This window comes from Musa acuminata, chromosome BXJ1-7 (genome assembly GCF_036884655.1).
Source record: "Musa acuminata AAA Group cultivar baxijiao chromosome BXJ1-7, Cavendish_Baxijiao_AAA, whole genome shotgun sequence".
In the NCBI taxonomy this organism is placed as follows: Eukaryota; Viridiplantae; Streptophyta; class Magnoliopsida; order Zingiberales; family Musaceae; genus Musa; species Musa acuminata.
Genome location: NC_088333.1, coordinates 12,759,696 through 12,781,598, shown reverse-complemented (window position 1 = coordinate 12,781,598; position 21,903 = coordinate 12,759,696). Strand labels below are relative to the sequence as shown.

At 43.6% G+C, this 21,903-nt stretch overlaps 3 protein-coding genes and 1 pseudogene across 5 annotated transcripts; 2 read left to right on the top strand and 2 right to left on the bottom strand.

The window, feature by feature from the left end:
• Nucleotides 1-1,489: 1,489 nt before the first annotated feature.
• Nucleotides 1,490-7,022, bottom strand: LOC135678890 (uncharacterized). The gene is made up of 5 exons (XM_065192128.1): nucleotides 6,297-7,022; nucleotides 5,786-5,889; nucleotides 4,490-4,666; nucleotides 2,344-4,178; nucleotides 1,490-1,943 (listed from the first exon to the last, which is right to left on the bottom strand). The coding sequence occupies exons 1-5, from the start codon at nucleotides 6,449-6,451 to the stop codon at nucleotides 1,794-1,796; spliced, it is 2,421 nt and encodes an 806-aa protein (XP_065048200.1). The 5' UTR covers nucleotides 6,452-7,022; the 3' UTR covers nucleotides 1,490-1,793.
• A 3,121-nt stretch (nucleotides 7,023-10,143) lies between these two features.
• LOC135678889 (protein ROLLING AND ERECT LEAF 2-like) lies at nucleotides 10,144-15,974 on the top strand. 3 transcript variants are annotated; one of them, XM_065192127.1, is made up of 6 exons: nucleotides 10,144-10,428; nucleotides 11,232-11,341; nucleotides 11,482-12,735; nucleotides 12,879-13,087; nucleotides 13,188-13,411; nucleotides 15,235-15,974. In XM_065192127.1, exons 3-6 carry the CDS (start codon nucleotides 11,580-11,582, stop codon nucleotides 15,860-15,862), a joined length of 2,217 nt encoding a protein of 738 aa, XP_065048199.1. In that variant the 5' UTR covers nucleotides 10,144-10,428; nucleotides 11,232-11,341; nucleotides 11,482-11,579; the 3' UTR covers nucleotides 15,863-15,974. The 3 variants fall into 3 exon arrangements, with proteins under 3 accessions (XP_065048199.1, XP_065048197.1, XP_065048198.1); XM_065192125.1 differs by having other exon boundaries at nucleotides 11,227-11,341; XM_065192126.1 differs by lacking the exon at nucleotides 10,144-10,428 and adding an exon at nucleotides 10,472-10,849 and having other exon boundaries at nucleotides 11,227-11,341.
• A 290-nt stretch (nucleotides 15,975-16,264) lies between these two features.
• LOC103991936 (cation transporter HKT2;2-like) lies at nucleotides 16,265-17,775 on the bottom strand (annotated as a pseudogene).
• A 1,729-nt stretch (nucleotides 17,776-19,504) lies between these two features.
• LOC103991937 (uncharacterized) lies at nucleotides 19,505-20,407 on the top strand. Its single transcript, XM_009411482.2, has one exon. It carries the CDS (start codon nucleotides 19,505-19,507, stop codon nucleotides 20,405-20,407), a length of 903 nt encoding a protein of 300 aa, XP_009409757.2.
• Nucleotides 20,408-21,903: the final 1,496 nt, after the last annotated feature.

Genomic DNA, 21,903 nt, shown 5'->3' with positions numbered 1-21,903 from the left:
TCTAATCGGATTCTCCCGAAGAATTTCTTCTCTCAATTTGAATGACCTTGGCTAGGGATTTGTTTGAGCAAGAACATATATGATATTTATACCGAGAGTGGATGATCCTTTATCGACACTCAATTTCCCTTGTAAGGTTGACTATCACTTTCGATGATCGGTTGTGCTAGATCTGAAATAATTGGTGTCTCAAGTCTAAGAGTAGAAATAATTGGGATCACAGAATCACTATCTAACAATGAGGTATCATCAACCATTCAGCATTCCGTGAGTGGATCATTCAGTATACTCATTCTCCAATGAGCACATATACTATATCCCTAGTGTCTCCACACGAGCAACTATGAGACCAATTGCCTCCATTATATGGACGAGTATATAGTATATCGATCGAAAATATTTAGAATCTATGTTTATATGTGAATTGGTCTCATTATCATGATCTTATCATGATCCAATTCTCATTCCATAGATCCAATGATATCATAATATATGCAACAGCCAATATAAAGTGAGAATATGATAATAATAATAAGCAAAAAAATATTGTTAAACATATCACATGTGTCATTACTCATGTGATTATCTTACATAACACCTGTGATTAGCAGATATGACTTGATTAACATATTAGCATAACATGGGACTGATATGTCTGCATTTGCGATATCCTATTGAGATGTAACTTCGCTACCACATAAATGACACATCTCCGATGAGAAAAGTTCGACAAACGACCCAACACCCATCAAGGATAGTTCCAATCGATATAACAAACAAGTATAGTTGCCCATAGTCAATAGAGGTGGTTGTGACCAGTTCCTACTAAAGAACTTTTGTAACACCCCTTCTAAGCATCCACTACAAGAGAGAGTTGCATAAGTACGCTCATAACACAACAAATAATAAACTTGACTTATTCAACTTTTGTAACACCCCTTCTAAGCATCCACTACAAGAGAGAGGGAGTTGCATAAGTACGCTCATAACACAACAAATAATAAACTTGACTTATTCTAACTAGTTTGACTTGTCTAACTAGTCCTACTTAAATACTGACTAACTAGTTTGACTTCTCGAACTAGTCCTACTTAAATACTGACTTGACCTTCGGAAGAGTATTGTGAAGATTGTCTCCTTTAACTTAATTTTCCGAGGATTGAAAGTCCAATGTGACTATTTTTTCTGAGACTGGCTTGAAAAAGAAACAAATTGAATTGGAGTAGACTCCCACTAAGACAAACCAAAATCAATCCAAACACTAATGAAAAAGGCGTGATGGTGGGGAGAGAGAGAGAAAAAAAATGAAAAAAAATGGAAAAAAAGGGAACAAAAGAAGTTAAACCTTTTGACCTGTCAATTGACCCACCAATCTGAAACTTTCGTTACAATGAAAAGAAACATCTAACTAATTATCTATATGAGACAGCTTGGGATAAGGTAGACTGCTAAACATGGATGCTTGAGCATATAAGAAGATATAAGAGAGTTGCGGAAAGCCAATGAGTAGTTTGTGAAGCACTCCTGTTTTGAGACTCGAAAGAGAACAGCAGCACCCACCATCCAAATCCAAGCTGTGGGCAAACATTTATGATCAAAATGAAACATTGCCTATCAAACATGCTCACCGCATTCCAATCAACTAAATGTGTCTAATGATGTTCTCCACTTACCAGCTATGGATACATTTCTAAATGATGGAAGAACAGGGAATACACCTTTCGAGTTCGTTCCTGATGCCAGGAAATCAAAAGAATGAACTGCAGTCCCCTTATCTTGTCAACAGTCGTGCCTTACATCTCGCAAAGCAGGCTGCTAATCTTCCGAAGCTCCTTCAGGGCAGACACTGCGGTAGCTTGACCTTTACCTCCAAGAATGTTATTTGAGAAGCTCTCTAATGAGAGGGATTGGACTCGGTCTTGCTGGAAAACTGTCTCGATCACCTGAGGAACCAAAATTTCATTCATGATTAAGATAGCAGTTGAGAGTGGGAGGTTGAATCGGCAATGGACTAAGTTGGTGATGCTAGAAATTGCAATGTATTTTCTCTAACCATTCATGATTTCTTTTCTAAAAATAATCTAACTCTTAGAATTAGCACATAGGCAATTACAATTCTAATGTTGATATCTGCAATGATGAATCCAAACAAGAAGGAAAGTTTCATATGCTGAAGTGAAGAAAATGAGAAGAGATCTCAAATCAACATATGTGATGCTTTTTCAAGTATTCTATTGATGGAAAAAAATGCAAGATAATCTGGAAACAACCATCATAAACATCTCTCATTTCATTTAATATTTTTTGAGAATAAATGTGTTGGAAAAGACAGCAATGTCTTACTTGTATATTCTCAAGCATGGATTGTCCAAGAATCCTCAAAGTGCCAAGAACTTTGTTGTCTCCTACATCTCCCCTCTTGCTCACATATTGGGAATTGCTGGTTTGAACAAAAGTTGGAGTGCTGCAGCTGTTCTTGGTATTTTCCGCAGCAGAGGATCTTTCTGATTCCTGATTTCCTCCCTTTTCCAAGGTTCCTTCAGCAGAACTTCTGCTAAACTTCCAAAACCACTGGAATTTACTAGTGAGTGGCTTTCCGTCATCTGAAACAAATTCTTGTCCTGATTTAGGTTCATCATTAGCAGCTGATACAACTTCATCATCTCTAACTAATTGATTATTGTAACTTCTGCAGCAAAGTTCTTCCATGATAGATGCCTCTTGATCATTGTCACAAATACATGAATTTGAGGTGATGCTACTTTTATCTGAGTCATTATCTTTGTTCTTGCTCAAGCTATGATGGGTTGCTATGAAGAAAATTGAAGAGCACTCTCCACTCAAACATGTCTCTTCAGCTGTTCGGTCAGAAGTCACTCGTCTAATATTATTATCATCATTCAGTTCCTCCATGAAATGGTTTCCAGCATTTACTTCCAAGGGTGAGGATTCTATGTTATTTGAAACAAGAAAGTTACTCTGTTTGGAGTTCATATGTTCCACCACAGAATTAATATCTTGAGAAAAATCATCCAACAGCTTATGTCTGACAGAAAAATGTTTATTCTTCCTCCCACCACCATCTGCGGGAGAAGGGTGTGACGCTGTCCTAGATAGAATAGATCTTTCACCCAAAAACTTCATTCCACTTGAATCTAAAAATCCATCACTTCTCATCATGGTTTCTTCAGTCTTATGCAATAGGTTCCATTTCTCTTCCCAATAACTATCTGGTACTTGATTTGGTGGAGTCCTAGCAGAACTTGAACCCGATGAAAGATTGTAACCTCTTGTAATGGCCAACTTGTTCTTGTTAGAAGTTTCCTGGGATGATGATAACAACTTGTTTGAATCAATAGCAAGGATCTCCAATGATTTGGCCTTCTCTAAAAGAATCTTCATGTCTGGATTCTTGGGAAAACTCAATATCCTTTGGAGGCAAAATGTTGCATTTTCAGTGGCTAACAGTGAAGATCTTAGATGAAGAAGCATTGCAACAGCCACTGAAGCTATAAATGCTCCTCGAGGAGCACATAAGATCTTGAATCTGTATTTTGCATCTTTGTCTATGCATATACTATTTGGAGAAGAAAACAATTCATCCCAAATCATTAAAAGATCATCAAAGTCAAACTCCCTTCCAAAAAGAACATGCAGCCATCGGAGGGCAAAGTACTGAGGTTCCACACCAAGCTCAACAAGATGACTGTAAAGAGTTGAATCTACCATCGATAACAAATAGTAAAATGATGATGATACTTCAAACACTACTGGAGATGATGAGAAAAGGTCGGCCATAGCAACCACCCCACGTGCTCCGTTCATTAAACTGTCAAACATACTATATACATCATGTTCCAAGAATCTCTCAGATAAAAGAACTCCCAACTCGCCTTCAGCTCCATAAGAATCACTCAACAAAAGGATTTCTTTGGTGTGAGGATCAAGCTCATCTATACTGTGAACTTTAGCAATGCCATTTTGATTGCCTTCTTTTTCGATCTCCATGCCCCCACTAATAGATCTTCTAAATCTGTTGTCGGAGACCTGATTTAATTCCGAGAAGGACATTTCATCAAATTCACTAAAATGACTCTCATAAGCTTTTTGCACTTGAGAAAGGTGATCCAGATCGACAAGAAGCACATAGACTAGAGGAGTCAAAAGTTCATGCATTTCTGTAACAGTATTAGTATCTGCATTAGTAAATGACTTCTTCAACAAATCAAAACATAAACCTGGTTTTTCACATATCAAATTACAATTGTTGATGTCTAATAGGTCAAAATTATCATAGGAAATTTTAGACAAATTACAAATATGCAACAAAAAAACAACATCATCAATGTGCTCTTTGAGAAAGGCTATCGATTTATATTCAGAGAGAGCTTCATGTCAATAGAAACACAAGTGATTCATACATTAATGTTGGAGTTTAAAGTGTAAGATTGAGAAACACTTATATCATAAACACAATTCAATAACTTGCCTCGTCGATATCCATACTCTGGGTGCCGGAGACACCACAATAATAACATTCTCCTCAACATAGTTTGGCATGTAGGTGTCTGAAAGTAGCTACCATGTGCTCGATGCAACTGCGACAAATCTTGGTCAATTAGTTTCTCCAACTCCACATTCTTGAAAAAGCGACTCCATGTGCTGTCTGCAAAATAGTACAGATATCAGACAAACAGATTTAATAATGGGAAACCATGTACATCAACAAAGTGATTATGGGACTTGATAATACAACCAAGTCCTTTAATGATAGATATATTCTTGTCTCACCAACAATGCCTTATGGACCTGAGTGTTTGGCAATTAAGAAACAACATATACAAAAAAATTATGTTATAAAGATGATAATATTGAAATAGATGTGTGAAATTACTAAGCAAGATAGGAAAAGAAATACTTTTATTCGTGAACAACTAGGTATCGATCAGATAGAAAATAAGATGAAAAAAAAAAAACTTAATATGATCTAGGCATGTGCTTATGAGACCTTCGAATGTGGTAGTCAAAATAGGTAAAATAATTAATGTTAGTAGAAAGATTCGTCATACTGCGACATACCGCTCGGTACGGGAGATACGTATTAGTTCGATAGGGGACCGATATGGGCGATACATATTGGTCTGTCAGTATGCCTCACCGTATTATATGTCGGTAGGTCGATATGTATCGTACCGATGGCCGATAGGTACACCAATACAAATAATCCGTAAGTCAAACCATGGTTAGTGGTATGAGAGGAGGTAGAGGAAGATATTCAAAGACTTTAATATAAATTCTAAATAAAGATTTAAATGCTCTGAACTTAACTAAACATATGACTTTTTACAGATCTTAATGCGGCAAAAGATTCATGTAGCCGATTCCAAACAGTTGGGACTTACGGTTTTGTTGTTGTTGTTCTATCTTCTTGTCTTACAAAACAGAATTACTTTGTTCCATATAGGTTAAATCAGCATAGTCATATCGGTTGTTTGTAGAAATTATATATAGTATAAATCCTTTCTAGTAAGCATAATCGACTAGTGCCATAAATCTACAAAATTTTGGTCAATAATTACATATTAATCAACATGAAAGCTCATGGCATTCGAATCTAACATTTCTTGGGAAGGAAAAGGAAAAAAACTATGAGTATTATATTGCATTCATGTCCAATTAACAAAGAATTACAAGTTTCACCAGCTGAGGTTTCTTCGGTGACAACAAGCACAAAAAATGCCACAAAGAAGAGATTCGTAATCCAACAAAGCTCAATTAAATATACCTGGATTTTGTGACAAGGGATTGTCCATGGTAAGATCAGGAGATCTATCCACAGCCCTTGGGAGATGAAAATCCATTAGCATACGACGCCTCAGACTAGCATATCTGTCGATGAACCAAAGTCAATTGTAGAAATTAATCTTGAAGGAAATCAGGGAACCAAAAAACATGACGGGAAAAATAAAGCTTCTTGCTGAAAATTTGATGCAGAGACCGAGACAGTAAGGTTCAGTCTCACCATCACCACCCAACTCATCCAATAAATGACATTGTTAGCTCAGCTGAGGAGAGACCCAACAGCGCAAATTTAAGATTCTACTAGAATAGATTGGCAATCTCAACACGAAGATCAAACTAAAAAGCTTATTGTTGAGAAAACAATTTTTGTTTGCGATAAAGCTCGAAAAGTATTGCTCATGCCGAATCACATGCGGAAGAAAGAGCAATTTTGCCAACAGAAACCACAGGAATACGAGTTCCCATCAAAGAGTTGGACTTGGCAGCAGTCACACCTCCTCCGGGCATCTGCGGTTGCACAGCGAAGATCATCGATAGACGCCGACAGCGAACTCGGCAGTACTCCGAGATCAATGCGCCATCGGACACCTCGAAGCTTAGGGAATCTCTTCTGGGACGTCGATGATGAGCCCAGCATTGAGGGTTCCATCTGAGCCCCGTCCAAAACCCGCCACCCGAATCGACAAAGATATCAGGAGAGCAAGAACCCAAGAAAGAAGTAATGTAATCCACAAAAAGGAGGCGCCTTTGCAGTGGAAGAAGGATTGCCCTGTGGAGATGATGGACAGAACGGGGAAATGGAGTTCTAAAGACCAAAAAAATTGGATTTTGTGGCTTGGAGAGTGCCAAGAAATTGGTCTCGGAAGCGGAGAAAAAGGTGAGACCTTTGGCAAAAGATCAAATTATTGAGTAGGTTGGAGCTGTGGTTCCGTTGTGGAGGAGGAGGAAGATAATATTTGAGAGGTTGTTCCTTCCTTCTCCCTCTTTCTTTTGGTCTTCTGTTGGAAGGTAAGGTAGGAGAGGATGGGAAGGAGGTAATGGAACCTCACGCAAAAACCAGTTCTGCACCCTGGGGAAAAAGAGAGCCGTCTTTCTATCTCACAGACCAAGCCAAAGACAGAGCTAAGTGTTGGATTTCTGTCTCTAATCAACAAAAAGCTAACCTTTTCACCCAAGTAGCATTCCTTTGGTGATTCATCTCTGTTTCTGCACTTTCTACTCCATGTCACCAACAAAAGAAAAGGAAAAGAGTCTCTTAAACTAACTTGCATGCAGGTATTACTAATTCTGACGGTGTTCTTCTCAGAGTAGGCATGGAGTCTCGCAAACACTTTGATGGGCAGTAGATTGCAGGTGTTCATAGATTAACATAAGATAAAGTTGGAATGCATTGGTTCTTGTTGTATAATTCCATGCATCATCATGGTAGTGTGTCCCAATGTAATCTTTCTGTGCGATAGGAAGCAGATATGTTCTTAGACAATATGAGATCAGTCGAAGCTTTAGGAGAGGAAACTAAGAAGGTTCCATTATTTTTTGATGGTTTGTTCCTAAGCCACCAAATGTCTCAACCGATGCCAAATGGTTGCATAGTCTTAGTTGTTGGCCTCCCATCCTAACTTGGCATCCTAATATAAAAAAGAGACATTATTTGAGGAATGCCACAATCTCAGATTTGCTTAGGCCAATATTGAGCGCAGCATTGTCTTTCATGAACAAGACATTAGAACTATTTCCTGAGGATCACTGTCCATATACACTATAGTCACATCTATGGTTATTCCTTCGTAAAGCATCAGATGCATTCGTAATTGTCAACATTTGTGCTGCTAATTCTCCTATACAGACCTCTAACTCGAATCAATTATTTTCCATACAATTTCATTGAGATTATTTCTCGTGCAGTCATCTGAAACCAATCTATCTTCACATAGAAGCGACAAAATAAGAGTGATGTGAAAGGTGTGGGCGTTGAAATGTCAATTGCTCTGAAAGTAGTCTGTTAATAGAGAGTCGCTGGTTGATGCTACAGCATTAAACATGGCGTTTCTTCCAGGAAGGATTGATGCTCTCCATCAACCGGCGCTGAGGAAAGAAAGCTAGAGGCAGAAGACTTACCCCGGCGGTGGTGGATATTGGCGGGCCACACATGACATTTAGGATGTGTACAGGGGGCGGAAATCTGCTGGTGAAATGGCAAGTGGACCAGCAGATGAGGAGGAGTGAGTGAGTAAGAAGAAGAAGATGAGGATGGTGACGGCAGCGCCTGCAACCTATCATTGGAGGCCCCATCGGTGCTCAGAGAAACATGCCACGGAGAGCTTTTAATTAGGCGAGGCTACTTTTTGGTGCCCATCGATTGATTGTTCTCATTGGCTCTCAAATAAATGGGTTTGCACTCGTAACGGTGGAACAAAAGCCAAAGCTTTCACCTCTCGGATGGGTTAGAAATAGTTGGCTTCTATGTTTCATTTATTGATAATTATTTTCTTTTATATGGATTATTTTTTTTTCCTAATTGCCTGTTGGTGATGCCCTGCGGACCAGCCCGTGTGGGGCCCGGTTGCAAGCGGGTCCCCGTGAGATGGGCCAGTCAAGAAAGGCCAGCCGTGCAAGCCAGCCAAGACGGGCCTAGGCTTAATCTCCATCTAACGTCTGCTTGAATGAAGTCTGTTGTCTCCAAAGCCGATCGATCGTTAGGTGACACAGTCAGAAATGAATTGACCCGATCGAACCAATGTTCTTGCTGGTACCAAATTCAAGTGTCTCACAACGTGAGAAGATGAGATGGTATGGTAGTAGAGACATGAAGAAAGCATGCATGGTTTTCATGCTAGTTTTGGGGAGCTTGCTTTGCCTCGCTGATCTTATCTTTCACCTAAAGTTGAAGCTGCTTTTACAAAGGCCGAGGAGACGACCAGCTCGATTGTTCTTCGTAACTTGAATGCAGCTGAAGGTGGTGTCGTTGCATTTTGTCTTCCCCTTTGAGCTTCAGTTTCTCTTTGGTTATGATCTTTAATGAACACGAGAAATGAAGAAGCGGCTGTGAGATCAGACATGGAGAGATCGATGCGTTTGCCGGTCCCCGAAGAAGAATCTTAAGATTCTTCGTGTTCCCTGAGACGGAAGGAGGTGTCTCCTCTCAGCTTGTACATCGCCCAAGCTAAAAGCCTGCACGCCCCCACTGGGCATGGCGAATGGAACAAACAAGCCAACCTATACACACACACACACACAGTCTCCTGTGGAGTCCAGTGATGAGCAAGACAATGTCATAGGCCAATAATGTTCCTGGTTTTACCATGTACAATCCAAGCAACCCGCAGCCTTTTCTCGTAGGGTCATCATCTGTCAACAATCTCAAGACGACGCATAGCTCATCACCAGCCACGACGCAATCCCCCCCCCCCCCCCCCCCCCCCTCCCCACCCAAACACACTTCTTCTTCTTCTTCTTCTTCTTGCTGCTGATAGATCGAAGGGGATGATGATGCAGGGAGGAAGGAAGGAAGAGAAGAATCTCGCAGATCGAGGCATCAGGAAGAGCTCTAAAACGGGCCCGAATCTTTTACTTTCTTTCTTTCCTACTCGCTTTCTCTCTTTTGCTTTTTCCAGCCGACTCGAATGTTACTTTTGGCCTTTTAAATTCCAGCCTCCTAATCCCCTGTTCAAATCCTAATAATAATAATAATTAATGAGCTGCTAATTGTGTCTTCGCCTTCTTAATCCCACATTTATGTCCCAGCTTTTCTGCAATTAAAGCACCATTCTTTTTCCCTGGCACCAAATTACCTGTTTGCCCAATCTTTCAAACGCTTCCAGCGACCGGTCAAATTCGTTGGAAAAGGGAATTATAAATGATAATGATGTTGATATTAATAATAGTAGTAGTGGGCGAGAGATTTTAATATATCCATCCTTTTTAAAACTTAAAACATATATATATTTATCATTATCTATCCTCTTATTAATATTTATTTTATAAAAAAAAGATTAATCATGTTTGATATTAGATAGTTTGAGTTCAAAATATGTATCCTAAATTCTTAATACACCTATAATCATAATAAAAATTTAAAGTATATTTATATCATGAGTGGCTGAAGATGATTAATCATAATGACTCATATGTTTTTTTTTTTATATACTTTAATTTAGAAAAAAAAGAGTTTATTTGTTTGGTAAAGAGGGGGGATGAGTGTGGAAATGACATGTTCTTGGATCTCACCGGATGCTGTACCCATCGGTAGTATTCTCATTGTCATGGTAGGGCCATTGAGTTCATTCATTGCTTCCACCAAATTGTACGCCGCTCCACTGGGGAGATCAAAAGGGACAAATGGGATGAATTATGTGTCGTTGGGCTCTCTTTGTAATTCTTCTGCACCCCAAGGGCGTAGTTTCAGGAATAAAGTTGTACTCTCCGCCCTTCCTCCTCTTTAAACGCGCTCAGTTCCTCTCTGCTTCAATTCTTTCTACTTTAGCTCATTTGACCGTTGCCTCTCTCTCTCTCTCTGAGATCAAGAGTTGTGCTTCCAGCCTGAGCGAAGGAACCAGCACAGTTGCAGCCCTATTGTGCATCGGAATTGGATTCTATTCATGTTTGCAGAAGGTTTTTTGTTTCAAGGTTGGTGGTGGTCTCATGCTGCTTCTTTTTTACTTCTTTTAGGGAGATGAACAGCTGGGGGTGTTAATGTGTTCCGCTTAATGGAATGGGCTTCTGCTGCTCATCTTTATGATCTTTTGTCATTTTTCTGCTTCTGCTTTGAAGCTTGACTGTACAATTCAGAGTCTTAATGTCAAGCTTTACTGCTTTGTCCTTTTCCCTCATGTGATTTGGAATCCTTCTTTGTGTTTCATCAGGTCAGGTTTTTTGATAAATTGAAAGGCAGATCAAGAATACTGCCTTTTCTTTTCTGAAACATTTTGCTTGTGATTGCCAGCTTCTCTTCCTGCTCCATGGAGATCTCCTGCACATTTTGTCTTGTTTGCTGTGTAGAAAAGCCTCCTGGTTCCTAGTAGTGGATGGTGGTTTACTTCTCGGTCATGTAGTTCCCATCTTCTTTTACTTCTCTCTGGAGATCTGCTTTTGCATCAACAGCATCTTGTGATCTTCTTTACCACATGCATGTCTGCTTCTCAGGTTGCTGGGATACTAAACATTTGCTTCTTTTTTGTTCTTTTGGGGGAGTTTATTTTCCGGTAACAATTTAGTTTCTTCAGCATGATTTCATCATGTTTCAGACTGTCAATTTCTGTGTCTTGTTTTTCCCCCTCTTCAAGTTTGCATTCTTCTTTCCGCTTACGTAGGCATCTTCTCTCACTTGCTTTAGCAAAACACACATGAACGTTCCAACATAATCTTCTGCTACCACATCTACTTTCAAGAGAATAATTTGCTAACCAAATTATTTTCCTCTCACAGTTCAGTCTGGACAAGGGTTACTGCTGGCAAAATTTTCTGCATTAATCTAGAGCTGTCAGCTTTCGATAAGGTGAAGAGAAGGATTCCAAAGAGGTTGAAGTCAACTCCACTTGCTGTAAGTTCAATTGATCTTTCCACATATAGTTTGGGAGTTCAACTGAGCTCCAGATTTCATGTTATGTCTCTGGTGATCTTCACCACCACCATGCAGTGATGACTGTGTGGAATTTTTCTGACTACTTAATTGTGGAACAGCACTGAAGAATCCTATGAGTTTCGACAGCAACAGTCTGCTTCCATTCTGTCAATATGGTTATGATTCGGTTCTGAAGAATTCATAGAAAACCTTCAAGATGGGATGTTCTGCTTCGAGGTTGGAAGATGAAGAAGCTGTCCAGATGTGCAAGGAAAGACGAAATTTCATAAAACAGGCGATCGAGCAGAGGATACGCTTTGCCTCCGGGCACATCGCTTATATTCAGTCTCTAAAGCGCATCTCCCGTGCTCTATGTGATTTTGTTGACGGACATGAACACTATGATTCATTTTCAGATTCATTCACGACACCGCCATTCACGCCTGTGAAGAAATTAAGCCCAGAAATCATTGGTATTCCCTTCAAGTCCTCTGCATCAACACTAAACCAGCCTGAGAAAATCATCGGGGTTCCATTTAGGTCCTCAGCATCGGCACAAAACCGGTCTAGGGAAAGCACTTTACATATTGCAAGATACTTGAGATCAGGAGGAAGTACTTCGGTATCTGTTGAAGAGTGTCCTCAGCCAACAGAAACAGTGAGAATTAACTCTTATTACCCTATGGATCATTATGGAAGTGATGACTTTTTTGCCACACAGTCCACACCATTAAACTCTTCATTCTTTTCTTCAACTTATGATAGGCCAAGCTACCCGCCGGCGTCACCTCGAAATTCACAGTGGGACTCATTTTGGAATCCTTTCTCTTCACTGGACACATATGGATATGCATACCAGGGCAGTTTTGATCAGGTGATTAATGATGATGATATAGCAGGATTAAGGCAGGTTAGAGAAGAAGAAGGAATTCCAGAATTGGAAGAAGAAGGAACGAGAGGGGAAGAAGAGTGTGTGCAACCAGAAATCCAGAATGAAAGACATGAAGTCGATTCGGGACATACTAGAATAAAGGATGCAGGTGAAAATTCTTCAGGAGCCAAAAATAAAAATCGTAAAAAGCGTGAGGTGAAGGAACATCAATCTAAGAATTTGGAGACCATTGAAGTCTCAGAAACAAAAGATGCCATAGAAATTAAAATAACTAAAGAGAAGGAGGTGGTAGGAAAGAGAGAGTCTGCAGAAGAAACCCCTGGATTTACCGTTTATCTGAACCGAAGACCAACAAGTATGACAGAAATCATGAAAGACATTGAGTGCCAATTTATACGGATTTGTGACTGTGCTCATGAGGTTTCAGTATTGTTGGAAGCAAGCCGAGCCCAGTACTCATCAACTTCTAGTGAAATTGCTGGTACATTCATCAAGTCATTATAGTGGTCTTTGTTGGGTTGATAACATGAAAAAGAATCATGATATGAAATGCTTCTGAGTTCTGAATTTGAAATGTGTACCTCTTATTATTTTGAATTTATATGTTCTGCATTTCTGCTGCAGTTAAAATGATGAACCCAATTGTTTTATTCCGGTCTGCATCATCACGCTCGTCGTCTTCTAGGTTCTTTCATGCTGCTCCCAGTTCAGGATATGATGGTTATGAAAGCAGCAGTGACTATTCCCAGGAATCCTGCATGATATCAGGGAGCCACCAATCAACATTGGATAGGTTATATGAATGGGAGAAGAAATTATATGAGGAGGTTAAGGTAATTGTTTTCGGCAAGCAGACTTTTGGTTCCAACTAACTAGTGGCAAAGAGTAAATGCATTTTAGTGTAATTCGTAAAAATGTGTCATGTTGCTGCAGGCTGGAGAGCGGATAAGAATTGCATTTGAGAAGAAATACATGCAACTGAGGAACCAAGATGTGCATGGTGAAGAGCCTTCTGCTGTTGAAAAAACAAGAGCAGTCGTAAGAGATCTGCATACCCGATTAAAAGTTTCTATACATTCAGTTGAGTCAGTGTCAAAAAGAATAGAAACTTTGCGGGATGAGGAATTGCATCCGCAGCTGATCGAGCTACTACAAGGGTATGCTCTAAAATTTTACTTTATCTATTTGATAAAATAGTTTAGTAAAGCATATGTATTTTTTCATGTTAGACCATTGTCATTTAGACTAGTATGACCAAGAAGATGATTTAGCCATTTGGATGATTAGACATCAGAATATATTTATGTTAGAAGTACTTAAAGGGTATTTCCAGAGTCCTGTTAGGAACACCATCTCTTTTTTCTTTATTTTCTTCAAGCAGAAAAACTATGAGTCCTTTATTTCCAGAGTCCTGTATTTCCAGGGTCTCCTTATAGGTCTTTTTGCCGACCCTTCAATAAAGGTAGCCTTGACCTCTCAAGTTTCCTTTACATCATTCCATAACTTCTCTCCAGATAAGGAGACCCTGAACTATCTTTTCCTAAATTTGGAAGATAATTAATTTCTCAGAGAACTACTCTCATTCTATCATGTCCTCCCAAATGGCTAGAATAAGATTCAGATTAATATCAAAAGAGTGCAAACTAGGAACATGTTGTCATTCTAATATTACAAGTGATCATTGGATCATTTACCAGCAAATGACTACTTTGTTTGAAATGAAGAAGAAAACTTTCATTGCATGAACATGTAAGGCTAATTTTTACTCTTATCTTGCTCTGTCCATCTATAAATCTGTGCTTATTGATGAGTATGCAATTCCCAGAATTAAAATGCTACAATCATTTGAATAATGGTAACTTCTAAAAATATAGTAGAAAACACATCTTTCTGTCCTTTGCATGTCCTCAAGTGGCTTATTTTCTAAAGAGCACCACCATTTTCATATTTTTGCCTTAACTGAAGTGATGCTCATATGCTATGAAAACTCATCATGTCATGTCTGGGCCCTTGATTCTTCAAACAACACGCACAGTATAATATCACAAGATAGAATTCTTGGACAATTATGGTGCGTAAGTCAATGTAGATATAGGCTAAACATGCTCCTATGAAGATTTAGAATTTGGAACCTACACATAGGTAAGGTTTCAAGCATTGATATGACAAGCTATCAAACACATTCATATTGTGTGCACTAAAACAGATTTTTTCACATCTCAATGGTCTATAGCATAGAGAACAAAGAACATGCATGTTCCACAATGAATAATATGATACTCCACCTCACTTTACCCTTGTACATGCATATCATCAACAGTCAAACTATAAAAAGGCTTTATAAAGAAGGTTCAGTTGATTCCTTTCGATAACATAGTTTAGTCAATATAAAGCCATTGGACAGTAATCGAAGTAATGATAGCATGCATTAAGCTGATGACATAGTCTAATGATGTGCAGCAGACAAGGAACTAGAAATAAATGAACTAATTGTCGATCAATTCGCCAGTATTTGGACCATGTGTATCAGGCAGTCAAACAGTATGGCATAGCTTTTTCATGAAGGTACAGTTTGATTCCTTCCAGTGATGCAACTTAATCACTATAAAGCTGCTGGTAAGAGTAATGGAAGTAATGATACCATGCGTTCAGCTGATGCTCTGCTCCACTCCAAAGTAAAAGCTCTCACTTTTTTATCTGCTCTAATTATAACATGCAGATAAGATCTGCGACCTCATGTTCTTTTTTAATCCTTATTTTCTTTGTGATTTACATCTAGCATTCATTATATAATGTAAAATTGCATCATTCAATAAAAATAAAATTTTGTAGTTGATTCTTGAAAAGCATAGGCAGGAAGATGGTGGGCACTTCTTTCTTTATTATGTTACCTGCTTGATGCTGGTGAGCGGTTGTCCGTTGGATCAAAAAGGCATTGAATCACGTCCGTTCAACTTGCTACCTTTGCCCCGCGGTGCAGGTTAGCGAAGATGTGGAGGACGACCGCGGACTGTCACCGGATCCAGAAGCGCACGATAGACGAGGCCAAGCTCCTGATCCTCGCGTCCGCCGCCGCCGCCGGGAAGGGCTCGGAGGACGCGGCACCGCAGCCACGGCATCCCCGGGCGGCCGCGGCGCTCGAGGCGGAGCTCCGGAACTGGCGGGCGTGCCTCGAGGCGTGGGTCGCGGCCCAGCGGGCCTACGCCCGCGCCCTGGCCGGGTGGGCACTCCGCTGCGGTGACCCCGGGGGCGGCGGCGCGCGGTCCCCGCTCTCCCCGCCGCGGCCCTCGGGTGGCGCGCCGGCTGTGCTGGGCCTGTGCGTGCAGTGGTCGCGGCTGCTGGAGTCGGTGGGGGAGGCGCAGGTGGTGGACGGCCTGGACTTCTTCGCGGCCGGGATCGGGTCGGTGAGCGGGAGGGCGGCGGCCGAGGAGGGGGAGGGAGACGACGCCGCGGCGGCAGCGGCGATGGCGACGGCGGAGATGGCCAGGAGGGTGCTGTGTGCAGGGATGTCGGTGGCCGTCAGCTCGCTGGCCGACTTCGCCGCGAGGTCGGCGGAGGGGTACGAAGTCCTGGTGCGGTGGGGCGGCGATCGAAGGGCAGAATCGTAATTTTGTGGTAGTGCAGGTAGTGTTGTAATTAACTAGCAAAACCGGTGGTCAAAGAAATCTATTTGTTATTTCTGTTCGTCTTAAATCGGAAAACAGCTGTGGCTTTGAGATCTGTGAACTCTTAGATCGGACCTCTCTGGTTTATCTTCTTTTCTGGGAAATTATTCTGCCATTTTGATATCTGTATATAAGAAAGAAACCTTTCGTTCAATCTGATATTTATTTTCCAACGTAATTTTTTTCTAATATCTGATAATTTTGATTATATATGAATAAATCTATCAGCATCCAAACTCATTCTCTGGTGGTTTCCTATGGGTATTTGCAAGAACTATTAGCTCGCAAGTTCATCGCATGCTCAGTAGAGCTTCCATGCTCTGTCATCACCTGCACTAAACTTCTTCAGCCTTCCATAGAGCTTGACGAGCCAGGATAAGCTTGCGGATGCAATCTCAGCAACCTCCAGCAGCTATGACCAGTTGGCAGCCCAACATTCCTGTAGCCACTGTAATCACCAGTTGCAGTAAACCTCTGTCGATTCTCGTGATCATTCTCATGGTGCTTAGAGCTACCTAAAGATTGTGACGGGAGATTACCTGATCACTTCGAAGATTAACTTCAATGTGCTGAAGTTATGTGGATCTCTGGTCATCTTCCTTCTCTCGGTGATGCAAATGGTAATGATGATGATGGCAATGTAGGAAAGCTGTGAAACTTCTTCTTGTCTTCCTTCTTGATTCCATCGGAGCTTGTGTCATCCTTATATCAATGAAGGAAAAGGACATGGAAGAGCGAAGATGCCTGGAGACCAGAATGGCAGCAGTATAATTACAAAGAGTATGATGAAATAGGAAAGATATCACGCAAAGAGGAACAGAAGTACTCACATCATGACGATGACGAACACCAAAACTGCAGGGGAGATGAGGCAACAGTCGATGGAATTCTCACCAGCGTGCCTGGAGTTCACAGCGATGAACAATGCACTGACCAACTTCTCCACATAATTCAATCCGTCGAACACCGCTCCGTTCCAGTCCGCGGCGCAGAAGAGCACAAGCAGCGCAGTCATCAGCCCGATGACCGTGAGAGACAGCATCGAAGTCTCCGACTTTGGAAGCAGAGGACTGAGTTGAGCTCCCACCGTGCTGAAGCGCATGCACTTGAACTCGTCACGTCAGGTGAGCTTCTTCAAGGCCCGTATCACCCATCTCAGGAACAGAGGGAATACCGTGTTGCCTCCCAGAACCTGAGCGATCATGAGCAGGAGAACGACCGGGTCCTTGTTCATGATGGCCATGTTTTCGTTGCTAGCGATCAAGCCCCCATTCGAAAACGATGAAACGGTAGCAGATAGACAAAACAGGAAGACATCGATGCCCTTCGTCTTCAGTATGCCTCGTGCTCCCAGGAGCAACGAGGTGCCGATCAGATGAAAGATAGCAACATAGCCAGAGACTACATATCCCAGAGATCGAACAGAGCTTTCGTCGGCGCCGGCCGCCGCAGGACTTATCCCCGACTCAATGCGGTCAATGGTGTTTTGGGAGGGATCGACGGACTCGAGCTCAATGCAGGCTGAATCCACTCTGCCGGCAGAGCTCCCCGGTTCGTCTTGCTTCCCTCTCCCAAACAGAAGGCCGAGCAAAGTAACGAACACCTTGCCGCCATGAAACATCAAGAGCGAAAGGACGACAATTTGAGCACTGGAGAGGTTCTCCATCTCGACAGCGGCGAGTCCGGAGACCGTCAGAGCCGACGTCAGCATGAACAGCATGTCGACGCACCGAGGCCGGAAGGCGGGATCGCTGGGCTTTCAGAAGCATCAAAGCTAGAGATCCAAACATGGCAGGGGACACAAAGCAACACAGCTGAATCACGAACGGGCTCAGGGGGAAGGCCGAGAAGCGATAAAAGGAAGAGGATTAGCTTGTTGAGGTATCCATTTAGGCTTGCAAAATGGTAGAAGATCATCTCAGAAGATCATGATAGAGGCAATCTCATATTTTATAATAGAGGCAATCTTTAAGTGATTGTGAGTATTAAAGCTTCTCTTGCCTTGGCCAAGTATCCCTTCTTGCTATATGATATGGCATATTTTGGCTCTCAGACGAGTCATCATCGACGTCACACGTCACGTCCCAACTAATATCAGAATCCAATGCCACACGTCATTAGAACCCCGTGACGCACGTCAAGCCAGGTTCCATACCGAGACACTATGTGACACGACTATCCCGAGGACTCGGGGTAATGCCGTCTGATGCCGCTCAGGCATCCCCTAAGACGCCAATTCGTCAGAAAAGTCGTCCCCTCCCACAAGGGTCAACGGTCACACCGAATTGAGGCGCAACCAATCCTCATATAATAGTATATAAACCCCTGGCTAACGTCTGGCTAGGGGAAGAGAAAAAACTCAATATCAAATACTCCACTAACTTACTTGTCGGAGGGGCCAAAGTCAGGAAGCACCCGACGAAGGTCATTTTACAGGAAGGCAAACACTCCCGAACGACGAGCGCCTCAATCCGAAAATTGCCATCCAGTACACAAGGATGCGTTGCCATTCATCCCGGAGTCGGAGAGATGCATCCCACTACAAACAGCGCCTGGGTCGGCAAACTGAGAAACTCGGATCGACATCCTCTCACAAGGGCCCAGCTGACTCCGCCAGCCTAACTCTTATCCAAGTTGCTCCGAAATGACCACTCCCGACTAGCGAACGTCTCGACCTAGGAGACACCTTCCTTCGTACAAAGGAGAGCAGTGAGCTGGCCTGGATCTCGACCAATGTCAGGCAACATTCCTTCCCGAGGGCGCGACCACCTCATCATCCTACCCACCCCGCAAGAAGCTCCCGACATCGACCTACAGACCTAACCGTGCTGACTCATCAGCCACGGTACTTTTGTTCACTAACATTTTAGCCCTAGAAGGAGGGTCATGTCGTAGGAGCAACTGACAGGAGTTCTCCCCGGGAGAGAACCACCGACCGACCTCTCTTCCGTCGAGCTAGAAAGTCAGGCCCTCCCCACCCCCGGAGACGGGGGGATCCCGGCCTCGACGCTAGATCGCTACCGGCGTCTGTTCAATGACCTAGGATTGTCACACCCAGGGCTCACCACAAGGCCCTCGGCCGTGACACCCGAGGTGTTCCTTAGCCTGACCAAGCAAGTGCAGGCCATGGCAGGCATGATACAGACGCTCGCTCCAATTATTCCCCAAATCGTATGATTAGCGACACCCCTGACCGACCCAACCCGGCAGCCCCCGAGTGGGGAGCAGGTCGGGATCAGAGAAGCCCAAGAGCAAGCGATCGACCTGAGAGGTCCTCCCATGCAGAACATACCCACACCCTATCGAGCCGCGCTACCTCATCTCGAGCCTGACACCATATCGTCTGACTCGGCGGATGACTCACTTAGGGCCCAACTATCCCGTGTTAACCAACATTTGGATGCATTCCTGCACGAGTTTCGAAAATTGTGGAGTGACTCCAGTGAAGGCGGCTTGGGCGAGTCTCCTTTCACTTAGGAAGTACAAGACAAGCTAGTACCCCTCAATTTCAGGCTGTCGACATTAGAGACATATGACGGCGGCTCCGATCCAATGGAGCAGCACGTCTCCGCATTCCGAGCCTAGATGGCCCTCTATGGCACCTCTGATGCATTGATGTGCCGGGAATTTCCAACCACTCTGAGGGGGCTGGCACGAACATGGTTCAGCCAGCTACGCCAATCCTTAGTCTCATCCTTCGACCAACTTGCCGGGGAGTTCGAGCAAAACTTCCTCACCAGCGCATCACCCAGGGCTTCCATGACCACCCTGCTCGTGCTATACCAGTGCGAAGACGAGTTGCTCTCTCAGTTCGTGCCATGTTTTGCCACCGAGATTTGGGGTTTTTTGGATGTTCACCCCTCTCTAATCTTGCAGGCCTTTCTGATGGGTTTGAAGCCTTCGAGGTTCTTCTGGTCGCTGATTGAGAAGCGGCCAACGACCACCTCCGAAATGCTTCAACGCGCCAACCAATACATCGTCGCCGAGGCATTGGTGGCGGAAAGGCACATGGAAGGCAAGAGGTCAAGGGCGGAACTGTCCCGAGGAACAACCTCAGTAGCCCCGGCAACACCCCACCGCGAGCTCGGCCGGCAAGAGTTATTGCTCCCGAGGCCCCGGCCTCTCCCCTTGAATACGTCCCACACCGAGATCTTCCTCCAAATTAAAGAGATAGGTCTCTTGCAACAACCTCGTCCTATGAAGGCCACTCACAAAGATCGATCTAAATATTGTAGGTTCCATCGGGACTACGGTCATGACACAGAGGACTATCGTGACCTCCAGAATCAAATAGAGGCACTGATCCGGAGAGGCCAACTCAGGCATTACCTCAAATCCTCGAAGGCGATTCCACACCCCAAGGGACCCATCGAGAGACAAATCGACGTCATCTTCGAGGTACTAGCGGCCGGTGGCAGTAGCTCTGCGACGAGAAAGGCCTACGCCCACAGCACTGTTGAGAAACATCCCCGGCCCAAAGTGACCTAGGGGAGTCAAGGTGATGCTACCTCATCGGGGTTACTCTCCCAAGAAAGCTGCGCCCAACTCCAGTTCCCGATCCTCGTGAAGAACCCATACCGCAAATGCCGCTGGAGCCTCCCAAGCCACTCATTGAGGTACCTCTAAAGAGGAGTCATCCCGACCAGACCGTCAAGGTCGGAGCCACGCTCTCTAAAGTGGACTAGCTCCACCTCATTGACTTCCTGAGGAAGAACACTGACATATTCACGTGGTCCCCCGAGGAGATGCCCGGGATTAACCCAGAAGTGGCCCAACACCGACTCAACATCGACCCCGAGGCATGGCCGGTAAGACAAAGACCAAGGAGGTTCGCCCCCGACCGATAGAAGGCGATCGGGGACAAGGTCGATCGCCTTGTAAAGGCTGGATTCATTACTGAGGTTAAATACCCCCGGTGGCTATCGAATGTAGTCCTCGTTAAAAAACCTAATGGAAGTTGGAGGATGTGTGTTGATTATACTGATCTCTACCGGGCATGCCCCAAGGACTGCTATCCGCTACCCAAGATAGACCAGTTAGTCGATGCCACCACGGGCCATGAATGCCTTATGTTCATGGATGCATTCTTAGGCTACAACCAAATCCAGATGGCAACCCCAAACCAAGAAGACACTGCCTTCGTCACTAGTCGAGGGGTCTATTGTTACAAGGTGATGCCCTTCGGCCTAAAGAACGCTAGGGCGACTTACCAAAGGATGGTCGACAAACTTTTCAAGCACCAGCTCGGGAGGAATATGGAGGTGTATATAGACGACATGATTGTAAAGAGCAAGGTCGCAAGCACACACCTGGCCGACCTGATCGAAACATTCCAAACGCTTAGGCGGTTCAACATGCATTTGAACCCTATGAAGTGTGTCTTCGGAGTCAGCTCAGGGAGGTTCCTCGGCTTTGTCATTCACCAACGAGGGATAGATGCCAACTTAGAAAAGGTACGAGTCGTTATCGAGATGAGCTCCCCCTGCTTGGCCAAGGAGGTGCAGCGACTTGCCGGGAGGTTGGCAGTGCTCAACAGGTTCATGTTATGTTCACGTGACAAGTGCCTCCCCTTCTTCCGGGCTCTACGATGGGCCGATAACTTTACATGGACCTCAAAGTACAAGGAAGCCTTCGAAAAGTTGAAGGTGTGCCTCGCTCGCTTGCCCCGACTCACCTCGCCCGAGCCAGGCGAAACCCTCGGTCTCTACTTGGCGGCCTCGGCACAAGCTGTCAGCTCGGTGTTAGTTCAGGAGATACCACCAGTGCAGCAACTCGTACATTACGTCAGCCATATCCTCGGGGGGCCCGAGGCATGGTACTCCCCGATTGAGAAGCTAGCTCTCACTCTTATTAAGACGACCCAAAAGTTACGGCCCTACTTTCAAGCCCATACGATCAAAGTGATCACCGACCAACCACTATAACAGATCCTCTCCAACTTTGACACATCAGGTCGCATGCTGTGATGGTCGGTCGAGCTCAGC